Source organism: Nannobrachium achirus, assembly GCF_963921795.1.
Source record: "Nannobrachium achirus genome assembly, chromosome: 3".
Taxonomy (NCBI): domain Eukaryota; kingdom Metazoa; phylum Chordata; class Actinopteri; order Myctophiformes; family Myctophidae; genus Nannobrachium; species Nannobrachium achirus.
The window spans coordinates 34,811,527-34,838,045 of record NC_137812.1 but is presented as its reverse complement, the minus strand read 5'-3'; the positions used below and the strand labels follow the sequence as shown (position 1 = coordinate 34,838,045).

The window sequence follows — 26,519 nt, the reverse complement described above, 5'->3', positions numbered from 1 at the left end:
TGGAGGTTGGTGGTGACACGCATGCTCAGCAGACAAAGTGCCTGGACCACCCGGGCTTTAGGTGTCTGTGCGCTGACCTTGGCTGTGAAAAAGAACAACACAGGGGGAGAAAGTATGCCTCCTGCAGTATGTTGCCCAAAGGGTCAAGCTGTTGCTCCCAGTCAGGGTTAAGTTCAACCGGTCTTAGTGGCCCCTTAGAAGTTCTGTGTCAGGTTATGCAAAAGTTAGTTTTTCAACATGAAAGAGCCCAATGAAATAGACTGCACAATGACCAGGAGTGTGTGTGTGTGTGTGTGTGTGTGTGTGTGTGTGTGTGTGTGTGTGTGTGTGTGTGTGTGTGTGTGTGTGTGTGTGTGTGTGTGTGTGTGTTCACACTTTCTGAGAGATGAACTGCAAGAGGTGGAGAACACAAATGCACTTCAATCCATTGGTCCGAGGCCTGTACTCAAAACTTATCATTCTGTCGAATCCCATATCAAAGAAAAACAAAATAGCAGCAATGCCATTTCTCTGTACGGGACGTTCTGGCAAAAAGGTGATAGATTTACAGCAACTTTTTTCGTTTCTCAGCTATTTGAGGTATCTGTTAAACAGATTGTTGCATTGATTTCTGGGAAGACAGATGGTGGTGTGCATGCTTCAAGACAACTGCAGGAATGAAGAATTGTTCAGCTCGGTAGATCAAATTCAGTATAGTCGTGTCATTAGAGTTCTTTTTTTATTACGCGTAGGCGCATACGTTCTCCCACACACATTTCTTTATTAGCTTTGCTTTCTGTTCTGGACTCAGTTGAAAGTAACCAAAAATAGCCTCCAATGTTTGACAATGAGACAAAAATACTTTGTTTTTTTCCCCAAAAAAATAATACAGCGATTCTTGATAAATCGCCCGTCCTCGTTTACGCCTCATTCATACTTGGTTGATGCCTTTATTTGCAGTGTGGCAGCTCAGAAAAACGTCATCTTCTGAATAAAAATGATTTTGCTTTCTTTTCAAATCTTTTTTATTAAAGTACAGTGTCATAATGAGGCAGGTACATATTGATGACACCCCAAGTCCCATTCCCATCACAGTAATCATTGGTATAACAAATGCTTGCAATGGATTCAGAATAATAAAAACCCCTAGTTTGACCCCTCACATCCCACTTAAAGCAGATTTTTTTTTCAGTAATTCTTTCCTTTATATTGTAGTGTATAGTAATTGAAGGTAGGTAGGTCGTTTTCAAAACTTTGCCCCGATGGGATTCCTTGGGACTTTTTTTCCCTCACTAAGGACATAATGAGGATACAGAATCAGTTGAGTTTGCTACTATTGCAATTTGTTTGAGGTTTTTTCATATAATGACTGGACTATAAGGACTGGAGTCCTGCTTCTGTTCTAGCAGCCTACTGTATGTATTTGTTTAAAGGAGTAGTTCACTCCCAAAATGCCTTTTTTTCTATAGATTAGTTACGCCATGGAGACTTGAGTTCAATGATAATTTTTTGTATTCGTCGCATTCCTAAGACAAAAAAAATATTATAGTAAATTTCCCCCATTGATTCTGGATGGGGACCCAAATAAGCCCCTGGATGGGGATCCAAATGCATTTGGGTCAGAATCAATGGGGGCAAATTTAGGGTCAAGGGTCAAGTAAATTTACCCCCATTGATTCTCACGCAAATGCATTTGGGTCCCCATCCAGGGCCTTGTATTTGGGTCCCCATTCAGAATCAATGGGGATGAATTTACTATAATACATTTTTTGTCTTAGGAATGCGACAAATACAAAAAAATATCATTGAACTCAAGTCTCCATGGCGTGACTAATCAATAGAAAAAATGTCATTTTGGGGGTGAACTACTCCTTTAACATAAGGACTTGGGCCTCTGTTTTAGCAGCCTAATGAGCCTATGTATTTCACTCATTCCTATGTTTAGAATAAGGACTGGAGTCTTGCCTCTATTCTAACTGCCTATGTATTTTACGCATTACTATGTTTAGAATTGTGGTTCTCAAAGTGGGGTCTGGGGAACCCCACTTTGGCGTTCCATTGGGTCCCCAGCAAAATTAATTAATATAGCATCAAAATCAGTTTAACGCTATTTTATACTTCGGATAAACGGATATAGCCGATCTACAAGCTCACATGGTGTTGCATCGCTATCTTTGACAAATTTTAACAACACTACATTTTGTAAGGGGTTCCTGGCACAAAATACTTTCAGATCACGGCCAAATACATATTAATTTCAGGGTCATTGATATGAAAAGGTTTGAGAAACATCGGTTTGGAATATAAGGACTGTTCTAAATCTAAACAGCCTATGTATTTGACTCATTCTTAGATGAAGGATTGAAGCACTGCTTCTCTTCTAACATCCTATGTGATAAAATCTTTTCGTAGAGCTCCGGGTAGCCATGCAGCCCTTTCAGCCCAAAAAGCCCCAGTAGGCTCTGTAGTTTCTGTCGTTTCTGCAGCCGTGTCCTCCCCGGCAGATCATTATTGACTTTGATTGACATGTCAGGATGGTGTGCATTTCATTGATGAGACTTTTAGAGCCCTGGGGCTCGTGATCTCTCCTAGTGATCAGTGGTGCGTCACCCTACAGCTATCCCAGGGGGACAGAGAGAGAGAGAGAGAGAGAGAGAGAGAGAGAGAGAGATCGGTTTTAAATACCCTCTCTCCTCTTCACCAGAGGCAAACTAACCTAACTTGCCATTGAGGAGTCTGGAGAGCCCAACCAAAGGTAAAAGACACCTTACTATTACACATTGTGCTCATCTTTTTCATTTATTCTGCTTGACACAAAGCTCTAATCTGGCGTATTCAAATTTATTCTAACCTACCGTATGTATCTGTAACACGTAATACGTCATAATCATAATCAACATTATAATCACTTCTTTAATGTTTAGTAAAGACTAAACATTTATGTAAGTCTAAAGACTTACATACATAACACATATGGTGTTTGTTTGTCTTTGCTATATAATAAGAATACTTTTATATATACACTTACATAAATACATTACATAAATACGTATACGTGCGTACGTAAGTACCGGTACATACTGTAGATGCATACATGCATACATGCATACATACATACTGTACATACGTATGCGTAGGTACATACAGTACATATGTGTCGTGCATACATAGATAGATTAATACACATACTTTAATATTGTTCTAAACAAGTTTGGACTATAACAGTAAATTATAGATTTTAAAGAGAGGAAGTAATTTTTTTTGCTAATCCTCTTTATCGTTATCTGCTCATGAAAAGGAGGACATTTGGGGATCGTATAACAAATGCTTGTTGCCTCTACCAAACAAGAGTGTCCACCACCTTACCTTGAGAGTGTCTGCTAAATTGTTGACCAATGCGGGAACTTTACGAGGACTATTCATTCCCTTGTCGGAGTGTCTTTGAGGTGTGTGTGCTCCAATGACCTCGGGGTCACATACCACACAAAGGGGCTAAGCAGGTATGCCAACCATGTTGGTGTTTAAATCAAAACACTGGCAATCAGAAGTGGATGGCGGGAGGGAAGGGATGGGGGGGAAGAGAAGAAGAGGGAGGCTGGGGGAGGGAGAGTTTTGTTGTTAGGCCCTGGGTAGGTGCCTGGTGGTGGGTGTGGGTGTGTGAAAACTTGAAATATTTTGAGGAGAAGCGTGTGTTATCTTTTCTCCTCGCCACCAGCCGTCCAGTACCTCCCCTCGCCGTGAGTCGTCAGCAACTTATCTCACGACCTGGCAGCAGCTCAAAGAGAAAACGGAAATATGATCCATATGGTGGCACTATAAAGCTCACTGTTGATTTGCAGGCTTCATCAAAACCTGGTCAAGCCTTCATCACAGCCCAAGCCTTGCACCTTCTCCTCACATCTACTCACAGGACTCTGCGCTTCCCACGCGCTCCTCAGCGGCACTGGTTCTCAGCTTGACCCTGGGGTCCCATAGAACACCTTTCTTTGAAGCTGATTCCTAAAAGAGGTAGGGTGATTTGTGATTCAATAATCAGTGGGATCTAACACTTATTGAACTGAATAGACCAGGGTTATTTTGCAGGTTCATTTCAGTTTGTGCCATTTTGAGAACGTGATTACTGAATTGTATGTTGTGTCCCCTATCTTTTCCCAGCCAGCCAGGCAATATGAAGATTTTGGGCCAGGTAGCTTTCCTGCTCTTGTTAGGGGCCATCTGTTGTCAGAACAACCGCAATGCCAAATCTAGTAGCAAGCCCTCTAGGAGAGTGGCCAATCAGGCAGCTGATGCTGCGATTCAGCCTTCCTCTGAGGACAACTCTCCTCCTCGACCTGAAGGAGCACCTGAGGCAGGAAGGGAAGGCAACGCTGGAGCACGACCTGCTGCACAACAGTCACGTGATATGAGACTGCACTTCCTCAAGAATACCCAGGTCACCTGTAATGACGGAACAGCAGCTGGGTAAGATGCTCTAGATCTCTTACTGTCTTACATCCCTTCACCATACATACACACATCCCTTTGCTAAATACACCCAGCGGATGAATCATGAAATACTTGCCATCTACTGTATGTGAAACAATCCTAAATCCTTTTATGTAATGTACCCTTTCGGGTCTATTTGGTGGTTCCCTTTCTAAACTTTTAGAATGAACCATGAGGTCTACTCTGTGATACAGTATGTCCATATACATGTACATAGTTCAGTGCATTCGCCTTCCACTCAACCCTGTTTATTTGTGGTTCTGCAGGTTCTACCTAAAGGAGTTCAGAGGAAGCCGACGGTGGCTCTTATTTCTGGAGGGTGTGTATTTAAAAACCCATGTGCTTCATTTGGTTCCTAGAGGTCAGCATGCTTTTGACATGATGCGCTCACTGGAGTTTTGACGGGTGGTCAGCTTGTTTCTTTTTTCACGTTTTTTGCCTGTCACTGTAGTGGACGTGGTTTTTGCTCTTAATATCATGCATTCGAATTCTGTGAGAGGATCACAGCATCTCTGCAAAACACGTTCCTGGCCCTTTGCCTGCTTTACTGAGCGAAGAGTTCTGTTCATCTTCAAGTGCTTTAAGGGTCTTTTGCCAAGTTATATTCATTTTGATTTGATTTGGAACACATAATGATCTCAAACAACTTAAAAGGCACTGCCACTTTATGAATCAGATGTTAACAGTTTGGCAGTTACGTCACTCCTTTTCCTGAACCCTATGTGAATGGTCTTGGTAATGAATTGGCCACAGGTGTATTCTAACTTCAGTCCTTTCTATTAACATACACAATGAGCTAACAAGGAGGTCTCCCTCTCTGTGCCGGATGTGAAGGGATAATATTAGTATTTTATTTTTAGGTGGTTGGTGCTGCTACAACAGAGAGTCCTGCGATTCCAGGTACCAAAATATACCTCGACTCATGAGCTCATCGGAGTGGCCCCAAACAAAAACAGGTAGGCTGGCCAGCCTTTTTAGAATGTGCCAGACATATATATTTCCCCAAGGCTGTTGTCAGATGTGCTCATATATAGGTCACACGTCATTTAGAATTGTTTTGCCCATGTACAGTAATGACAAATAAGAAAGTACATTTAATTTCTAACTCTTGATTATTTGATTTACAGGAAGTGGGATATTGTCATCCCAAGCGGAGGAAAACCCCCACTGGCACAACACAAATATTGTGTAAGTAACTCCATGTCCTGTTCTACTGCATGCCTGATAGTCACAAGCTCAGGAGGTGACACCTGCAGGCTCCACTTTGTGTTGATGTATTGATGTATTACCTTGCTTATTGTAAGTCACTTTGGATTAAGAGCGTCTGCTAAATGCTTAAATTGAATTGTGTTGTGCTGGAACAAGCTCTGGACTGACAAGTGAATGCCTCCATGTGTGCAGATTCATTCCATACTGCTCTAGTGATGTATGGAGTGGTACAGGACCTTCTCCAACACCTGTACGACCACGCCAAGGAAGAGAGAAGGACAAACAGAGAGATGCTAGTGGAAGTAAGATGCTTCTGCAATGAGACATGGATGGAGTCCTTCAGCAAAACCCCATATTACAATAATGTATCTGAACCTGTCTTGGCAGAAGATGATGTATTAGATGTATTTATTTTCTTTCGTTGATGTCTCGTTGTTTTCATCTTAGTTGAATACACCTTCATGGGATCTCTTATCATCCATGAAGTCATCCAAGACCTCATCCCCAAAGGAATCAAGCAGGCCAAGGTTGTAATGCTGACTGGCACAAGGTGAGCTCTTTTCCTCTCTCACTCTCTTCTGCAGCTGACTACAGCATTTGGGCAGAGACCTAGAATACCCCCGCCATAACCCAATTTCTGGCGCTATTCCATCTATCTTCTGGACATCTAAATGCATAACACTAACCCAGAGAAGCTTTGCCTATTTCAGGCACAACTATTAAGATGTTTACCATCAACTGAGGACAATGACATACAGTCTATTAAAGGGCCTTGCCCTGCAATGTTGAACATTCTTCCTGAGTTAGCAACACGTTTAGTGCTACAACCTGTTGTGAGTCGACTGTTATGTCAGACTGCAAAGCTACTTAATTTTCACTGCCCTGCTTTCTGTTGGCAGGTAGGATCCGTTTTGGTATCCAAAGCTAAAATGTTGCTCCAAACTGTTCACTGGGTTTTCTTGGCTCTTCTGCAGTGCTGGGGGAACAGGTGTTTTACTAAACATCGAGAAGGTGGCCAGTCAGCTGCAACAGCTTGGTGCAGAGGCTCAGGTCCGAGGCCTGGTGGACTCTGGTTGGTTTCTGGAAAGTAAACGGCTGAGAGCGCCCGACTGCCCCGCGACTGTCTCCTGCTCGCCTGAGGATGCTATCAAAAAGGGACTCAGGTAAACCCCAACAGGACTCATCCACTTGTATAGAATGAAAATCACATTGTAAAAAGATTGAGTTACAATGCACTCATCTCATGATTCAAACTTTAAAACTGGGTGTTGAATCATTAAAGTAGTTCATGATGATAAAGAAGGCAACGATCCAGCACTTTTAAGTGCTGTCCTTGAAGTATGTCCTCTGTATGTCAATCTGTCTCCTTCAGTTTAGCTTGTGAACTAAATGTGCTATAAAATCGCTCATTTGTCATCAATGTTGTTTTACTGTTTTCTCAGGCTATGGAATGGGGTTGTGCCCAATAGGTGTAGGCAACTCTACAAGAGAGGAGAGGAATGGCAGTGCTTCTTTGGACACAAGCTGTACTCTACCTTGACCTGTGAGTGCCTGCCAACTAGACCTGATAGCATTTTATCATTGTACAACAAAGTATACATCAGGCTTAATAGACTTAATTAATACTTTGTTGTATGATCGTGTCGCATGCCGAAAATAACTGATTATACCAATTAAAAGCTTTTTGTCTTTAAACGGGTTGAATTATGGATCGAAGTTGTCATTGATTAATGTTATACAAAATCGCATAACCCTTGACTGTCATTTACTTAATTTACCCACAAGATGAAATAGTTAACTTCCAGACATAGATTAGATTAGATTAGATGTCTTTATTATCCACAAGAGAAATGTGTACAGTAAGACTGCACCATAGCTTGTCTTGTATTTCACAAATTCAATCTCCAAACCTGTTGTAGATTAGTGACAGATATATATATATACACACTATACAGAATAGTATACAATCAAGCAGACATATCCAATGATTTGAGAGGTTATTCTATTGCACCTTGTTAGTAAGAAATGCTTTTATCATACTACAGTGTATTCCATACTATTTGTGTCTCTCTGTGTTCCCTGTAGCCCCGCTGTTTGTTGTGCAGTGGCTGTTTGACGAGGAGCAGTTGAGGGTGGAGAACATCTACTTGGGAGCGCAGAGCATGTCAGAGGAGCAGTGGACCTACATGCGCAACCTGGGCAGGGAGATCAAGAACTCCCTCCGAGATGTGACGTAAGCTTTAAATTATTTTTGAACTGACCTTTTTCACAGATGGATAAAAGGCAGCTGAGGGTATATCAGTCCTGGGCATGTTGCATTTAACTGTTTTAGTTTACCTGCATGGACAATTCCTTTACAGTCGACTCCATGCTGGCAAACAGAAACACCTAAATTAATCAGACAGTACTTATAATTAATGTTACCGTAAGCTGCCATTACGTGTCTGTGAAAAAGGTCCATTGTTAATTAAAACATATCATCAGCTAGCCTAGCAGTAACTTATTGCGACCGTAGGTCGCAGTTTATTGTCAGAACCGGCACAGCTTGTCTGTATCCGACCGTACGGGTAACGCCTGACACTGTGGTTCCCCTGACACATCACTGTGACATCACATGTGACATCACAGTGATCTCACAGTGATGTCAGATACTCAGAGCAGGGATAACGCCTGACACTGTGGTTCCCCTAACACATCACTGTGACATCACAGTGATGTAAGATACTCAGAGCAGGGATCTCCATATATGGGCATGAACTGGTGACATCACAGTGGTGTGGCTGGTTCAGACAAGGATCTCCATGTATGGGCATAAAAGGGATTGTATGTTGTGATGTCATGGGAAATATGCCCATATATGGAGATCCCTGATGTCATCAATATTAAACCCATATATAAAAGGACTTCATATGGGAATGCCCATATATGGAGGAAGACATACAGCCCATTTATGTGTGGCTGGTACAGACAGGGATCTCCATGTATGGGCAAAAAAAAGGGATTGTATCTATGATGTCAGATGTGATAGCCGTCATAGGATTTTCACATAACGAATAACTGAGTAAGCATGTTTGGGCTCTCACAGCATATCTCCAGACATGGGTCGCTTGTTTCCCTGAGGTGTCTTACTAGTAACAAGCTAATGTAGGAAGGATGAGTGAGTAGCAATTTACTATTGACTAAAGAATGTGATGTTTTGCAATTCAAATATGCATCTGTTAAGTAAAATCAAGCAGTGAAAAGGGAAGTAATATGTACTTTATACTACTGTCGTCTCTTCAGGAGTAGTGTTGTGTGTTTTTCAGGGCTGTGTTCGCTCCCTCCTGCCTGTCCCACACATTGATCACTAAAAGGTAAGGAAGGACATTTGACTCCTGTGACTCTGAAAAGCTCTGACCCCACCACCCTCCATTTATCCCCATCTTTCTCCCGTGGCCCCATCTCTACCCAGTGAGCTCATGCTGCTCCTTCTGCTAGCTCGTTCATCAGGCCACATTCTGCATGTCACTGAATGCCATTTCACACTTTCACTAACCCCTGAGATACCCTCAAACACACACGCATACGCACACACACACACACACACGCACACGCACACACACACACAGACATGAACCCACGGCGCACGCACAAACGCACGCACGCACACACAAATGCACAAATGTACGCACCTGCTATACTCCGACCACACACGCACCCATCCAGATGGACATGGCTGGGTCAATGCCAGTGCTTGGAAGGGGGGGGGGGTCTTAGCTATGTTTAAAGGACAGGGTTAAGTTGGGGGTGTGTTATTACTGAAGCATACGTTCATTTATGGGAGCAGCAGCCTACCCAACGATGGTGTAGGTCATTTCACAGTTTTGTAATCTAATCCACATCTACAATGTTGGTTATGGGGGTGTCAGGAGATCAACCAGGTGCAACTGGGAAACAAATTAAGACACATGCTGCCAAGTTAAACTGTAAAGCCAGTGAGAACATATATTCCTTATGATAATAGTAGCAGGCTCATCTTCTTGTTTACTATAACCATCTTTACACCTGCTATACTCTTCTTCCCTTCAGTAACAGGTCAGGTGGGCAGTGGGCACTAGGGACATCTGGGCACCTCGACGTAAAATTGTCTATTTTGTAAAAAATATAATATCTAAAAAATGGTAATTAAAAGAAAGTATACATGATCATTACATGCCTTAAACAATCGCTTCAAATTGCTACAAAACTTGTATATCAGTCATTTTGGGACATAAATGAGAAGTTGAAGGATGCAATTGAGATAATGATAATGATGTACCGTGCATATTCACATCATGTACAGTATACTTTCTTTTACTTAAAGGAGCTATAGTCAACTTTTTCTTGAAAAACGGATGCTAAAATAAAAATAATGTTTCGAAAATATTTTATAAAAAAATAAGCTTCATATGTTTCTATTCAAAAATGACCACAAAAAGCGTAAAATAATGATGAAATAATCATTTTGGCCATTGTCGGGCCGACACTTGAACCCAGATGTCCCCTTTCACTTTCAGCCATTAGTCTCCTTCCTCAGTCAGTTTCAGTTCAGTTTATTTTTATTTATAGTACAACATCACCCCGAGGGGTCTCTGCGCACTTCACAACATGGCAAAACAAGACAGATTTCAAAGAAAATAAGACAGTCAAACACTATAGTCAACAACAAAAGATAGCAAAAACAACAAAAGGCAAAACAAAAAAAGCATATAAAATTAAATAAAATTAAAACAACACAATGAGTGTTAGAACACAAAGTTAATAACCATGGGCAGTAGGTCATAGCAGTGGTAATAGACTAGGGCAAACCGTAGTGCAGGCAAAAAAGGTGGGTTTTTAGTTTGGATTTAAAAATGTCAAGGGAGTCAGCATCCCTGACAGCTTGAGGGAGAGCATTCCAGAGATATGGGGCACGGTGTGTGAAAGCTCTGCCCCCAACGGTTATTTTATTAGGTGTTGTGACTGTGAGCTGACCGGCATCTTGGGACCGTAGTGGTCTTCCAGGGATGTATGGTTGTACTAGGTCTGACATGTAAGATGGGGAGAGTCCGTGTAGGGCTTTAAAGGTCAAGAGCAGGACCTTGAAGTCGGCTCTGGCCTGTATTGGTAGCCAGTGAAGTGCGATGAGTGATGGTGTGATGTGGTCATATTTTCTTTTTCTGGTTAGTACTTTGGCTGCAGCGTTTTGAACTAGCCTGAGGCCATTTGTTGTTGTTAGTGGTAGTCCGGAGAAAAGTGCGTTACAGTAGTCTAGTCTAGATGTGATGAATGCGTGGACCAGGGTTTCAGCATCTGGGAGTGATAATATTGGGCGGATTCTAGCTAAGTTGCGTAGGTGGAAGAAGGCAGATTTTGTGATGCTTTTTATGTGGTGTGTGAAGGATAGTGACGGGTCGAATACTACTCCTAAGTTTCTGATGGTTGGTTTATGGTTTATTGAGCAGCCATCCAGATTGAGTGTTATGTTATTGTACAGGTGTGTGTGTTTGACTGGGCCGACTAGTAGCATTTCTGATTTGGCTGAGTTCAGGAGCAGGAAGCTGTTGTTCATCCATATTTTAACTTCGCTGAGACAGTTTTCAAGGTTATGGAGGCTGGATGAGTCGTTAACTGTGACGGGGATGTAAATTTGGGTATCGTCTGCGTAACAGTGGTAGTTTATGCCAAAGTTTCTGAAGATGTCCCCTAGTGGTAACATGTATAAACTGAAGAGGAGTGGGCCAAGAACAGAGCCTTGTGGGACGCCGTATTTTACACTGGAGTATTCTGATGTAGAGTTATTGAAAAGTACACGCTGTGTTCTGTTTGAGAGGTAGGAGTGAAACCATGCAAGGGCTGGACCCTTGACACCAACCAGATGTTCTAACCTGTGGATGAGTATGGAATGGTCGACCGTATCAAATGCTGCACTGAGATCAAGAAGCAGCAGGAGGGATGTCTTGTCTGTGTCCATTGCCATTAGTAGGTCATTTGTGACTTTAATCAGTGCTGTTTCTGTGGAGTGATGGGATCTGAAACCGGACTGGAAGCTGTCAAGGAGATTATTGTTAGTGAGATAGACTGTTAGCTGACTGGAAACCGCTCTTTCCAGCAGTTTTGACATGAATGGGAGGTTTGAAATTGGTCTATAGCTTGCCAGAGTGTGCGGGTCGAGGTTTGGTTTTTTAAGTATGGGTTTGATTATGGCGGTTTTGAAAATTGATGGGACAGTGCCACTATGTAGGGATTGGTTAATAATGTGGAGAAGTGGTGGACCTAGTGTTGAGAGCATCTCTTTGAATAGGTTGGTGGGAATTGGGTCTAATAGGCAGGTGGTGGATTTTGAGGTGGAGACCAGTTTAGTGAGGGTATCCCAGGTGATTGTGTTAAACTGTGATAGATTGGAGCCCATCACTCCCATCACTCTCTCATTGCCTTTTCTTTTCCAGTAACTGGCTGACGTTCCAAGTCAAAGGCACCTCCCTGCCGCGCGCCCTGCAGTGCTGGGACCGCAGCCTCCAGGAGGCCAACCGCAGCAACAGGACTGTCCTGAAGGGCTGTCCCTTCCACCTGGTGGACACGTGTCTATCGCCCCATTGCAACCCCACCTGCCCTGCCTTGGTGGACCAGGCCACGCAGCAGGAGCTGACCCTCGTCCAGATGCTGGTGGCCATGGGCGTAGACCTCCAGAGGTTGGGCCTCGACCCCCAAAGAGACGCAGGCTCTCTGGCCAGCGTGGTCAGCAACGGTGGTTAAGACCAAAGGAGGGGTGAGCTAGCCATGCAAGAGATAGCCGTGCAAAGGCTTAGCACAGAATAACATATGTTGGAAATTATAATGTAACCAGAAATACAGAAATCTGGTTACTCATTATTTTTGCCGCTCAGCATTCCATTGTTCTCCATGCCACTCTTACTCTTAGGTGACTGGACTGGTGTGTCATTTATGTCTCTGGGTCTAAATGGTTTGACTACTGGCGACCTCTGCTGGACACATAGGGATAGAGCTCTGGTTTTAGAATCTGAGGTGTGCCTGGTGTACTGATCGAAGTTTCCAGTTCTTCTTGTAGATAAACAGATATCATACTTCTTCAGCACACATTCATCCTAATCACCCTTCATGGAGATTCAGCTTCAGAGTATAATGATGGAGTTGAATTATTTTTCTGCTTAGAGGCATCTTCACCAGTGGCGTGACCATTGTGACGTACTTTCAGCCTCTGGCTCATACATTATTGTCTGTCTGTCTGTCTGTCTGTCTGTCTGTGTGTCTGTGTCTGTGTGTGTGTCTGTGTGTGTGTGTGTGTGTGTGTGTGTGTGTGTGTGTGTGTGTGTGTGTGTGTGTGTGTGTGTGTGTGTGTGTGTGTGTGTGTTACATGCATGTAAGACAAGGCAAAGTTGATTATACAAAAGGGTAACTAAATTAAAAGTTATTCATATCCTTCAAGACCGCATCCCTTTTGATAACTGACTTTTACTTTTGTTTTTCTAACGCTGCAGTCATCACTGCTCAGCTGTGTGTATCTTCATTTTAAAATGAATGGATATTATGTGACGATTTGCAATGACATAATATAGAAAATATTTGCATTTGAGGTCTTGAGGTTTTGCCAATATTTAAATGTCATGCAATAAAAATATATATTACTGTATATAACCAGTGTAATGCTGTGAGATGTACTGTGAACTTAAATTGTAGTTTCCCTTGCAAGATTGAGTTGTTGCACATGTTGACAAATACAATAAAATATTGGATTAGCCCCTCCATTTATTGTATGATTCTTTTTTCTTTTCTTTTTTTCATGAAATGTTTACATTTTAGCTTAAATGTCAGTGGGTACAATAAGATGGTTTATTTGTCTGGCTAGTTTTGTTTTATTGTTTAGTAGCAGCATGTGTGCGTGTTTTGTTAACAATTTAACACTGGCGTTCCAATTCTGGGTCATTACATTAGACAAAAATAAATAAATAAAATAGTCTTTCAAAAAATAGCAGATATTGAGACTTTTTGTAGTTAAGAAGTTATAGGTAACTAATCTATGAGTAGTTGCAAGTCTATACCATCTATATTGCAAACCATGGGTCATCGTCGTGCTGGCTGCTTGTGGACATTTTTGTCAAAATGTTGCCAGAGACATAGTATACAGTACAAAATGAGTGGACAAGAATATTGCCAGAAACACAAAGAGCTGAATGACCATAACAGGTCTGTAACTCTGCATGAGAGTGTACAAATGGAACCAAATGGACCATTATGTGTCCATTTAATTCCATTTGTACACTTTCAGAGTTAATGGGGTCCTTGCAATTAAAACATTTGTGAACCAGTACTAAGTTAGTAAATCAGTGTCATACATATTCTGAAGAAAACCTGGAGACTTGACATTCAGTAATTGGGTCTTATGATTAAAATAATTATTATCGTGGTGTGCAAAAAATAATACAAACAAAAGTCTTTGCCATGTACACATTTGTCTGTGTACAGATATATTGATGAGCCTGTTGCAAACTCATACTTTCAGCAAGACTAGCCTATAATGACTATACCCAGACAGGTAAGACTCTTCTGTGGGAGCTCCGCCAATGTTTTCACAACACGATAAATAAAAGGCTTCCTCACCTGTCTTTTTCTACACATATGCCTCATGACTGCTCTTCATTACTTGGCTGCCTCAGTCACATAATTCACCCTTTGTCAAGTCCCGCCCATTGTCCTGCCCCTCTCCACACCCATTGGTTGCTGTGTCTTGGTGGGACATTCAGTGGGACATTCCATCCACTGCCATGTTAATTCAGTTGCTTCGTATTGTTATTCTGTGTGCTCAATTCTAATTTCAAACTTTGTTTCAGTAAAATGGAGCTGCTCAGTGACAGCATAGTGAATCAGCATGTTTTTAAATGTTTTTATTTATCCAAAAATTATGTTTTAGCTAATTCAACATAAAAAAGGCGGAACCAGGGCGGGACAAGGCAGATAGAGCCTGCTGGTTGGTCAGTCAGGGACCAACCAGAAGGCTAACAAAGGGTGAATTGTCTCCACCAGCCGAAGGCTGAGGGAGAGTATGTTTTCCCCTCCGTCCGTCCGTCCGTCCGTGCGTCCGTCCGTCCGTGCGTGCGTGCGTCCGTGCGTCCTCGCAGTTTGTGAGCAGCTAATCTCAGTCACCGTTGGCCCGATCGCTGCCAAACTGAGCACACACACTCCCTGGATGCCAATCTAGAACCTCTGCCCCACATTTTTCAAATCAGCCTCATGGTGGCGCTACAACAGGCCGATTTGTGTGGCCTGGTTGTTACCAGCTAATCTCCGGCGCCGTTGGCCCGATCGCTGCCAAACTGAGCACACACACTCCCTGGATGCTAATTCAGAACCTCTGCCCCACATTTTTTAAATCAGCCTCATGGTGGCGCTATAACAGGCTGATTTGTGTGGCCTGGTGGAGACCTGTGCTCGGAAGAGCACTGCTTCTAGTTTAATATATGAGTTGGAGTACAATTGTTAGTACACAACCTTTGGATTCCCTAATTATATAATAAATAATAATTATAATTATTATTATTGTTTTAAACACACACACACACACACACACACACACACACACACACACACACACACACACACACACACACACACACACACATTTTGTAGGCTAATCTAATGTATGTCACCATGATGCAGCAATGGTCCTTTCCTCCAGTACATTGCTCTGCTCAACCACACCGACCGCTAGATGGCGCTGTGATTTCACAAAGATGCTTAGCTGGAGAACACATTGATTGCCACAAAATGAATAGTTTACATGAAGTTGTGTGGGCAATTGAGTCACTCTTTTAAAATCCTCAGACGTTTGACACATGTTGACATGTATTAAACAACGCATTTTAAATTGAGAAATTGTATCGACCAAATCATAGAAATAAAACGTCACTACGTGATTTAAAAAAATAGATAAAGAACATTACTTGGCACGCATGAACTACAAATGCACGCATGTTACATGTTAGTAATCACGCCTTGACAGACTCTTGGATTTTCCCATATTGCACTGCGATTTTTTGCAACTTCCTCTTTCCGCCATATTGCAGAACCGGTAAGGTCCCTTTTAAGGACTGTCATCGTCTATCTTTTAAATATCTAAGTCATCTATATGTTTGCTGGCCTATTTATGTGATCAAATTGAAGCACAACTATAAAGCAACGAATCTGGGTGATTATTGCCGTGGTCCCGTGAATACATTTAGTGATATTTTAGGTGCAAAGGTTCACGTCTCCAGCGTCTCATCTCCCTGGCCTCGGGACGCTGTGTTGTTACAGCGCCTCGCTGGGCGCTCATAGCTAAGAGCTGCTCACTATGAAAACCACGCTATTAAAAAGCACTTGTTTGTGAATTTGTTATTTCGGTGCACGAGTTGACACGTATTTAAAGTGTATTTTTGGTGCCCGGTAATTTTCTTTCTCGTGCTAACCTGACAGCGAATGCTAACGAGGTAACAGCTTTAGCCAGGGAGACTGCAATTCTGATCAAATGGCCATGCTCTGGTTCTGGACATTCACATGTTTTAATGGCGTTGGCCAAATTATAAGCACCTCGTTAGAACCACAGCTCTTTTGACTTCATATGCTTGAAAGTAACCAGGATAGCTAGCATCTTTCTAACAACATACACTATCAACCAGAAAGCCTTTAGCATTTGTAAACCGTCTAATGTACAGCTCGCATGAGCAAGTAACATCTGCATTGTGTCATGCTATGTAATATCAGGGCTTCCTAAATGGCCAGCAGCATCCTATCCAACATTGGAATTGTTTTTATAACTTAACGGAAAATGGGCTAGTTTAGTTGAAGCATACCGGTCCGGTATGTGTGGTTAAATCACCTGAATCATTCTGAACGTCTTTACTTTGTGTTTTATCACAGGCATCAATCATGGTGCGCATGAATGTTCTCGCGGATGCACTCAAAAGCATCAACAATGCTGAGAAACGTGGGAAACGTCAGGTCCTCATCAGGCCGTGTTCTAAGGTCATTGTGCGCTTCCTCACCGTCATGATGAAGCACGGTAAGAGTTATGAACTGTATACATAGTACATACAGTATGTACAGCATACATAAGATATACATGTGTATCATTTAGCTTCAGGCCTCAATACACACTACAGTGCACGGCCCCAGAGGCTCGGATAATGGTAATCTGTCAGCTGTCACTTGATGTCTTAAATCAGTTTTCTGATCAGAGCTTTTTGTTTGTTTCGTCCAGGGTACATTGGAGAGTTTGAGATCATCGACGACCATAGAGCCGGGAAAATCGTTGTCAATCTCACTGGCAGACTTAACAAGGTACCATACTACCATTGTGGGCTTGTCTAATTAAGCAGCCTAATAAGTGTAAAAAAAGCATTGCCTGGCAATTTCAAATGTTGTTTGTTTTATTTACACTGTGTTGCACATTATTTGTACCACAGTCATGTAGGAATGAAATGAATGAATAATTTTGAAGCTTATGCTAGATCAGATGGAGTGAGTTAGATTGACCCTTCTATATAGACATTAACACAAAAGGTGGAGTTAACTATGCAAGCACATAACTGCTCATTTGGAACAGGTAAGGGTTTATTGTTTTTGCTCCAGAAACTGTAGGAGCCAGCCCAGGATTGAAGTTGAACTGAGAACATTCTGACGACTGTAAGATTGGTGTGGAGTGATTCACTGATATTTTAGACTATGTTGTTTTTTTTTTAAACCGAGAGTAACCCAGTATTGTTTTTGTGTTCCAGTGTGGCGTGATCAGCCCACGTTTTGACCTCCAGCTGAAAGACCTGGAGAAGTGGCAGAACAACCTCCTGCCCTCTAGACAGTTTGGGTGAGAAACCGTAAATTGCATTTTGTGGGGTGCATTATGAAATTGCAGTCATATGGTATAGTGACAATGTATGGTCAATCTAAAAAAAATAAAAGCTTGATGCCGCTGCGGCATTGCTTGTTTACCTGCTTCAATGAAAGCTGGTTGTGTTGTTGAACCGTTTTCACGGGTGGATATTCAAGTGGGCCTAAGGAAAGTTGAATGGTCTCTAATAAATTATCTTTGATTTCAAAGGATCATAAATATGCTTAAATTAATTTATGTCTAACTGACAAATCTAAAAAAATACATGTCTAAAAAAATGTATTTTGAAAAGTTAATTTCCGTAATTCTGTAAATTACTTTAACTAGCCCTTACCCGTTCAAAGATATGAGCTCCGAAATGATGTGCAGTGTGTGGGTTATGGGATGTGGGATGAGGGATGAGGGATGGAAAGTAACTTTAACTGGTGCTTGCATGATGATATGTAGGAGCATCAATGTAAGAAATACCCGTTTTGTTTAATGGCTACAGAGATCAGATACTGTGTTCCACCCCACCATCACCCCCCCCAACCCCACACGCCCCCGCCCACCCGCCTGCACACACACCCGCCTGCCTGCCTGCACACACACACACACACACACACACACACACACACACACACACACACACACAGCTGGTTAAACATGTTGCCTCATGCTAGATGCAGAATAGATATGCCTCATGCTAGATGCAGAATAGATAGTAGATACACCATAAAAATGCTAATATACGGCATATGATTTGTGAAAGTGACAAACGGACTTCACAGTTACGTCAGGTGTGTTCATATGCTAATGGTGATGCGATTTCAGATCAATTGCTCCAGCCACTGAGGAGAAACGCTGTTTCAGACAGACAGACAGACACTCACTCAGACATCTTGAAAATTATATGTTTGATATCTTGCAGCTAGTTTGCGCATGCCGTGAAATATTAAAAACCTGTTTTCTTAATTTTTTTAATTCACACCACTCAGAATAAGGATTTCTAAAGAGAAATGTAACCCTTCTGATGTCTTGAGTTGCTTGAAGTCTGAATTGTGTGTAATTTCCGCAGTCAGTGATTTGGGTTGCTATGGCATCTGCATGTTTTTTTTACTAATCTAATCTTGAGACAAACCTGTATACGTAAATTGGAGAGGTAGGCTGTGCTCAGGCTGAAGCAGTTCTCAATTAGTAGACTTGGAAGTAGAAAATGCACACTACTTGCAATTGTCTGTTGGCCAGCAGCAGGCTTCAACAACTTATTGGTATTTTGATCTAATAGCTATTTTTAATCACCATAAACTATTTTGTGAATAAGAGGATTTCAGTGATTGAGCAGTTAAGTGATGGTCCAGTAGTGTTGTATTGATTTCATTTTTGTTTTTCATAGCATTTTAGAAAGGTAAGGTAGGATGCATCTCATGGTCAGTTGAATGTGCAGTGTTCAACTTCACTGGCTCAGTGAAGTCTTGAGTGCTGTAACGTTGGAAGTTGCTGTGTCTCAATTTTAACTAATTGAATCGTATTGCTCAAAATGAACAAATCGTATCTTTGTATCATGATGCGTACCCATGATATCGCTGTTTAAACGTATGACACCCCTAGTTTAGAATTCTCTCATTCTCTGATTTAATGCAGTATTTGTAAAAGCGTCACTGAAAATAACAGAATATTGTAAGCTGGTTCTTAATCTTGTCTTAATTGCAATGCCCGCAAACTTGTTTCCACGTTCCACAAGTAGACGGGTACATTGAACTGGCTGGCATTACTTGAGACTTGACAATATTGCTGAGGGGCACATGTACTGTAAGGGATGTAAATTAGGCATATTCTATTGTTGGTTCACTTTTGCTTTAGTGTGGTTGCCCCTGTAGGGCAACCAAACTATAGTACTTGTCCGACTTAATTCCATCCATCCCTTCCTAGATAAACTTTATTTTGCCGCACTGCTTCTCCCACAGTTTTGGTGGCACACACTTGTCTATATGTCAAATCCACCGGCTTCATCGGGAATCGATTCCTTGCATTTTGCTAAGAGATGCGTTAGTTTAATTTATATAAATGTATTTGTAGATACATTTTCTCATCATAGACCATATGAGACTGACACATGTCCATTCCAAGATATGGGCCTAATATTGATTACATCAGGGATCTCAATATATGGGTATAAAGGGGACAAGGGCCGACAAGATAGAGATATTTGCAAGTTTGACTTGTGTCAACCACACTTCATATTCCACACTTCATATTTCCAACTGCATATATTTTGCTTAATTTCCATATTTATTTAGATGTTTAGACAAGAGAAAGGCATGTAACATGGTCAATTCTCCAGTCCCCATAACAAGCAATGATTACTATTGGAATATAGAGCTTTGTAGCTTTATTTAGGTATCTTGTCTTTTAGAGGCGGTCCATAACCACTTCCTATAGTTGTGAAAACCTTTACAGCGTTCTAATCAGTTGGCTATTGACACAAATGGGTAGTAATGTTTTTTCAACACGTTTGCTGAGGTACAAAACAATAGCAAGTCAACCCTTTTCATCACTTTTCTGCATGATTCTGCAATTCTGTGGCATCTGTAATTATCTGCGATGACATTTTGTGATTGTGGATTAATGGGGACCTGATGCTTAGAGTGAGGTTTCTAAGGTGTGTACATCATGTATTGTGTATCAGTCCAGCTTTGGTGATATGGGAAAGGGAGTGCAGTAGGGTGTGCTGTAGGATTGTTTTCTGTGTACCAAGGAATTCATTTAAGATTCTCTGCAGTAGCCATGCTATACCTTTCTCGTCACATCCTTAACACAACTTATGGACACATTTAATGAGCTAAAGGGTTTCGTTTGGGCTTGAACTGGCACTGTGCATAGTTATCCTAATCTTACATTTATTGTTGCTTTTTGGAGTCGATAATAACTGCATACTATATGCATAACTATTGCATGGTGGAGTATCTAAAGGAATTCCAAAGCCTTGTATTTGCAACCAAACGTGTCGTTGCTTGGGTTACACATAATTTTCTCCGCCAGGTCGAAAGGCATGGGGAGACTGTTTTGTTTAAAATGGAATTAAATTTAGTGTACATGCCAACATAAGTATACTATAATATTAAAAATTGATGGACAAACTGTCTAATCATTTGGTTCAGTAAAATATTTGCATATATTCCAACCATAACAATCAAAAGACACTTTTGCATTACTTTAACCACTTGGCTTGTTGACATGTGCACATTTCTTCCTTTACCTATCATTTTAATTAAAATCCCTAAAGCTGCGCCCCTGACCACTTTAGATACGTGCTTAGTGATCATATTTAAGTTGAGCACAATTTGAGCACAGAAATATAAGTTGTGGAAATGAACTGATAGAGGGCTGCATTGAGGTATTAAACGGCAAAATGCAGTCTGTTTGACAGGATCACAAATCTTTTATACATGGAGAACGGCAGACCCCTAGGCCACGTTATTTACTCATTTTTAAAATTGCACTTACCATATAATTGTTAAGCAAGATGGGATAATGCAGAAAGATGAGGGGAAATGCAGGGGAAATAATATGATGCTAATTTGGGTAAACCCTTTACTTTGTTTGCAGTAAAGTCTGATTATACTGGTTGCGCATTGTCGTGCACCCTTTATGGAAGGTTTTGAGCTTGTAGATTGGGTGTGTATGGAACCCCAGACAAATGTGACTTGGATCAGCAGAAATGTAAAAGTTGAAGTGGACCATACCTTATATTTCCCTCTGATCTCTTGCAGATACATTGTGTTGACCACCTCAGCTGGCATCATGGACCACGAAGAGGCCAGGAGGAAACACACAGGAGGCAAAATCCTTGGATTCTTTTTCTAAATGTAAAGAACTGTTCAAATAAATCAAACCAGGGGAATTGTTCTTGTCTGGTTGTCTACTTATTTCATATCCAGTAATTAATGGTTGAAGTGTCTGTGAGCAAGCTACTAACTTTACCCCCTTAGCTTGAGTGGTTAAAAAAGTGGCTTTACCATTGTAGAAAATGCCTTTTGATTTCCAACACTGTATTCCACATTTTGCAGCAGCGCTTACTGTTGCTGGTAGACAAGGCATTTGACAAATGTTTTACCAAGTAGAATCTCGAGTGCACGGGGAAAGCAATAGGAAATGGTCCCACAACTACTCTGTATGACTTTTCAAGATGGATTACATTTTCAAGCTAAATCACCATTTCTCATGCTTTATTTGGGGAATGAAAAATCTTTTCAGCACCAGTTTAGAAAGTAAGGCACACAATTGACAAACACTGCCCATGCATAATATTATTGTATTACATGTGATTCTTAAAGGCATGGTGGAATGATGATTTTGACATGGTAAATTGCTGAATTACATTTTTAAATTACCATTTGACTGAGTTGTGAGGCACCATGTCAACGTATTTATAGTTATCCTGGTTTACCTTTGAATTCAACGTCTAAAAACCCAATTGAAAATTATCCTTTGGGTTTTTGACTTAAACCACATTAAGTTATACCACAATGTCACTCCATGTTCAGATATCGTGTCAGCATCGATCCAGTAGCTTTCTCCCAATGGCTATTAAAAGCTAGACCTTTGCTACTGTACATGGTCACACACTTAAAAGCCTGGCTTTCTGTCCCCTTTAATCTTATTTCACCAATGTGACCATACTCTGGGTTCCCCCATGTCAAATGTCTGTGACCATACTCTGGGTTCCCCTATGTCAAATGTCCTAAAGCTCGATTTAACTACACCTGAGTCCAGTTATCTGACTAGAGGAAAGGTAGTGGCCTGTTGTGTTAATGCACAGACTGTCCAAGGTAGCAAGCAGCCTGTTAATGCACACTGTCCATGTGTTCTATGTAGGCTAAGTGCACAGAGACCGTCCGGACTCCCTCATGTGTTCACAGCACTAAAGTGTTACTGTGTAAAGGAAAACACTTATGCTTCTGCTATGTTTTGAAGCCCAGGGATGCCAGCTGGTTGTGAGGTTAAAAGAATATTCAGCATGAGTGCAAAGAAATTCACTGTTGGATCGGGTTGACAAAGCCTACAGGCTCAGTCTTCATGACAACATATTAGCTTTTGCTTCAAAATGTCTTACTGAAAACGGCACCTGTGTACTCAAATCAAATGTGATATGGTTGAATCAGTTCTACGGAAGGGGAAAATGTAATTCTTTGTAAACCACATCAATAGAAATGGCACTCATCCTTTAAGAAACTTTTAATGGTCTGTGTCAGCCGTCAGTGCCAACCTACAGCTGAGGAACATAAGCCAACAACTAACCGAAACACACAATATGACCTTTTGCGACCGATTTTGTGACATCTGCTTATGGGGCATCATGGCTGAATGAAAGTTATAGCAGTCCCCAGTGCTCTGCACCTCGGTTAAGGGTCTTTCAAAAGGTCCCCTTTATCCTTTCTGTGTGAAATTTGACAATTACAATATTATCTGTTAAGTTGAGCTGTCTTGGATGATCTAAGAGTTGAGGGCTACACTGTAGTTCACACAGTGAACACTTGATGGCAGTAGTCCACAGAGCTAGTTGTCCTGAAGATATGGTCCTCCTACTGTATTCAACCCCTTTTGGTTCCCTGACTGCAAGACTAATTATGATTGATTCAGAGATAACAGAATTAATAATGGAATAGTAGCAAAGGCTTGAAATGTGAATTGGCTGTAAGAGAAAATGTCTTTTTACTTGGCTCTGCATTGTCCTCTGCAACCATGAATCAATTTGCAGGTCACTGAAATGGGCAAGAAAAACAAAGAGAATCAGAAAAATTGATAAGAAAAAGTGAAACGTGACTTCAAACAGCCAAAGTGTGTTACTATAATTGTTTGTTGCTCATGAGAGCCTGGGAAACCAAACCAGGCCTGTACATTCGAGTCCAGGATCTTTCAGTAATCGATGCAGCTCAGTCAGACTTCCCTGTCTCCAATGAGAAAATGAAAATGTTTTCACCTTCATTGCATACTGTCTTCTTTCCCCATAAATCATTTTACAGTCAGTGTGAAAGTTGACTTCTTCAGTGACTTCTGCATTGGCGCGTCAAGTTGTAGCCTAAATGGATTTTTGATTATCGAATGATCCTGCTAAAAAGAAAAGCCATTGTCTGTGCCAAATATTGAATACATCCAAAATGCATTTTAGGTCTGGGAGATCTACAGTAGGGACACATTTCATGACAGCTGATCAAGTCTCATAGATTTATTATTTCATGTGCAGGTGCTGGATGGGAGTGTGTTTTGTATTGGCTGGCAGGATAGACATGTCATGCATTTGACCACCTAGTGCTGCTTTGGCAGACAAACCCCTATCTAAAGACCTGGGGAAATTCGAGAATAAATGTTGACCAGCGGAGAACATCTCAGGCCTGGGAAAGAGATATGAAAATGTAGGCTATCTATTGAAGAGGCAGAGGCGGATGGTTGTCTTCCCTGACAAGAATGCGTTCACACATTCCAAGGTGAAATAGAGGTCTGTGTACGTTGTCATATGGTCATTTCACAGATACCAAGCAAATGCACTTATCTCCTGTTTTTCACACTCTGCCCTATCTCTGTGTGCATGCCTTATTTACTAGGGCAAACCAGGGAGATAGGAAGTGTGTGTGTGTGTGTGTGTGCGTGCGTGCGTGCGCGTGTGTGTGTGTGTGTGTGTGTGTGTGAGAAAAAGAGAGAGAGAGAAAGATCGTGGGTGGGGTGTGGTGTGGTGTTGGTGGGTGGGGGGTATTCAAGATGTGGAGGACTAGCCCAGTGTGCATGATGAATGAGATAGTTAGAAAGCAGTGAATTTATGGATGTGAATGCAGCCATCCATCCTGGCCTGCAGTCCTGGCTGTCCTCAAGGGCATTGTACTCCTCCAGGCCCCACCTGAGCTGGTTCATTGGGGATCCCACATCTGCCACCTATGTAGATGTTTGCCCGGGTCGTCTGGGGGAAAGAAAAAAAAAAAACATCCCCGCAAGAGCCCACCCTCCTTCCGACATGTTAAACAACGATTAATTAACAGGCAATGAACACAATCTGCTAATGCACGTGTAATAATAATAAGGCCAAGAGGTGCCAGCGAGAGATGGCCTCTATAAATTAAGCCTCTCATATGCCGGCTCACCTTGAGTGTTAACAGTGCATTTTGACCTGTAATGTGGATGATGATGTATGCCCTGCGGTAAATTAGAGGTTGAGAGGAACCTAGTGTTTTGGGCCAAGGTAATTAATGATGAGAAAATAAAGGGCTGCTTTATCCCAGACAGACAACCTGTGTTGCGTCACATCGTCATGTCACAGCCATATACATCACCTTAACACCACACTGTAAAATCCTGAAACCAGTGAAGGATAATCATTATTAGGCCTTCTATAGAAATGTGTCATGAAGCGCTTTCCATCAACCGTTCCCCCAGTGTTTCCTATAATAAGGTCCTATTCTATGCAGTCATTGCCTCTGGCTTCTGTCTAGTAAGATCCAGCTAAGAACTTCATATTCACAGGCAGTGAGTCATCTTCTTTCATGTCCTGCCTTTTTGCCTTACTTCACTTGCAACAGTTTTCTCTCATCATGCACTGTGAACACAATTTAACACGTGACATCATTTTACACATACTGTATACAAGGACAAAAATAAATAAAACACCCACAAGGACAAGAATACAATTGTATATAAGTATTGATGTTACTAGTTTGAACAGCACTCCAAGATCAATTTCAATTCAATGTGGTTTATTGGCAATTTGGCATGAATGTTGTACTGCTATTGAGGAATAAGACATGAATAAATGCAAATTCATCAACAAACAAAAGACAATAGCAGAATACCGTCAACAATAAAATCGTGTGTGTGTGTGTGTGTGTGTGTGTGTGTGTGTGTGTGCGTGTGTGTGCGCGCGCACACACTATTTGAAATAGTATCCATGTATGCTTGCTTATGTTATTATCTGTGTGGACATAATTTGTGTAGAATCAATACACTATTGAAGAGAAACAATGAACAAAATCTCTCAAATATGGATTGAGAAGGAACAGGTCACTAAAATGTATTTAAGTATAAGTATAACAAATCATCGCTTACCTGACCCTAATCCTAACCCTAAAGTAAGTGGGGAGCATGGAACCTGGGGAGCATAGAGATAACCCCCACACGCAGAATCGCAGTCTGCTTGACTCCATCCAAACCAAGCATGTTGCTATTACAAAATAACGTTTTAATTTCACCTCAGCTTCCACTCCTAATTCTTCCATTACTCAGCCTCCAACGTCTACATTTATGAGCCTCATTATAGAGGGCCCTCATGCAGATCATAACTGAGATAAGATTTTGCATTTAAATAAGATGTTTCTGAAAGTGCTCTCTGTCGGTGTGTGTCGACAGGGTGAGGCAGCAGCTGTAGGAGCCAGCTAGGGGCCTAAAGCCAGGCTGCGCAAGACGACAGACCCAGCTGGGGCCCGGCTCCAGTCGGGGGTCACGGTTTGTTGGCAGCCTTCATAGCAGAAGTGCCTCTGCTTCGTCTCCAAATCACTCCTGTGCCTGAAGATGATGGCACAACAAATGCACACCTTTATGTGATTAACACATGTTTGTAGTTGGTTGAGGGACAGGTGTGTAGCAGATACTCAGAGAGGTGTGTGCGTATGTTGTGTTGTGTGTATTATGTGTATGTATGAACACCACATGTGCCTCCTTATCTTGCATGTCAAGGAAACACAACTGTAGTCATGGGAGTGTTTGAGTGCACTGAGTTATCTGAAACATTGTATTCTTTTCCCCCTTAAGAGGGAAGCAGTTTTATTTTCTGCATCAAATCACGTTTTCCCTTTTTACGTGTTGAGCAATTCCTGCTTTCATCATAATCGCTCATCATTCCAGCTGCTAGTTACCCATCATATTCCTCAGTGTTCATTTATTCATTTGTAACAAAATTTAACCAAATAGACCTGTAAGGGATCTGTGATTAACACAGTTACAC

At 41.6% G+C, this 26,519-nt stretch overlaps 2 protein-coding genes across 2 annotated transcripts; both read left to right on the top strand.

Moving 5' to 3' along the window:
• Nucleotides 1–3,905: 3,905 nt before the first annotated feature.
• notum2 (notum pectinacetylesterase 2) lies at nt 3,906–12,426 on the top strand (the record flags this gene model as incomplete). Its single annotated transcript, XM_080721841.1, has 12 exons — nt 3,906–3,987; nt 4,135–4,440; nt 4,731–4,783; nt 5,325–5,420; nt 5,592–5,652; nt 5,866–5,975; nt 6,121–6,223; nt 6,648–6,836; nt 7,116–7,216; nt 7,759–7,906; nt 8,979–9,026; nt 12,120–12,426. The coding sequence occupies exons 2-12, from the start codon at nt 4,148–4,150 to the stop codon at nt 12,424–12,426; spliced, it is 1,509 nt and encodes a 502-aa protein (XP_080577967.1). The 5' UTR covers nt 3,906–3,987; nt 4,135–4,147.
• Nucleotides 12,427–15,741: 3,315 nt separating this feature from the next.
• Nucleotides 15,742–21,437, top strand: rps15a (ribosomal protein S15a). The gene is made up of 5 exons (XM_080721291.1): nt 15,742–15,757; nt 16,585–16,726; nt 16,925–17,004; nt 17,442–17,527; nt 21,304–21,437. Exons 2-5 carry the CDS (start codon nt 16,594–16,596, stop codon nt 21,395–21,397), a joined length of 393 nt encoding a protein of 130 aa, XP_080577417.1. The 5' UTR covers nt 15,742–15,757; nt 16,585–16,593; the 3' UTR covers nt 21,398–21,437.
• The last annotated feature ends 5,082 nt before the right edge of the window (nt 21,438–26,519 follow it).

What these genes read in the sequence shown, in the direction of transcription:
- rps15a (XM_080721291.1), top strand. Translation starts at nt 16,594, where the DNA reads ATGGTGCGCATGAATGTTCTCGCGGATGCACTCAAAAGCATCAACAAT. An exon ending in CACCGTCATGATGAAGCACG is followed by an intron (nt 16,727 to 16,924) that starts GTAAGAGTTATG and finishes TGTTTCGTCCAG; the next exon opens with GGTACATTGGAGAGTTTGAG. An exon ending in CTGCCCTCTAGACAGTTTGG is followed by an intron (nt 17,528 to 21,303) that starts GTGAGAAACCGT and finishes GATCTCTTGCAG; the next exon opens with ATACATTGTGTTGACCACCT.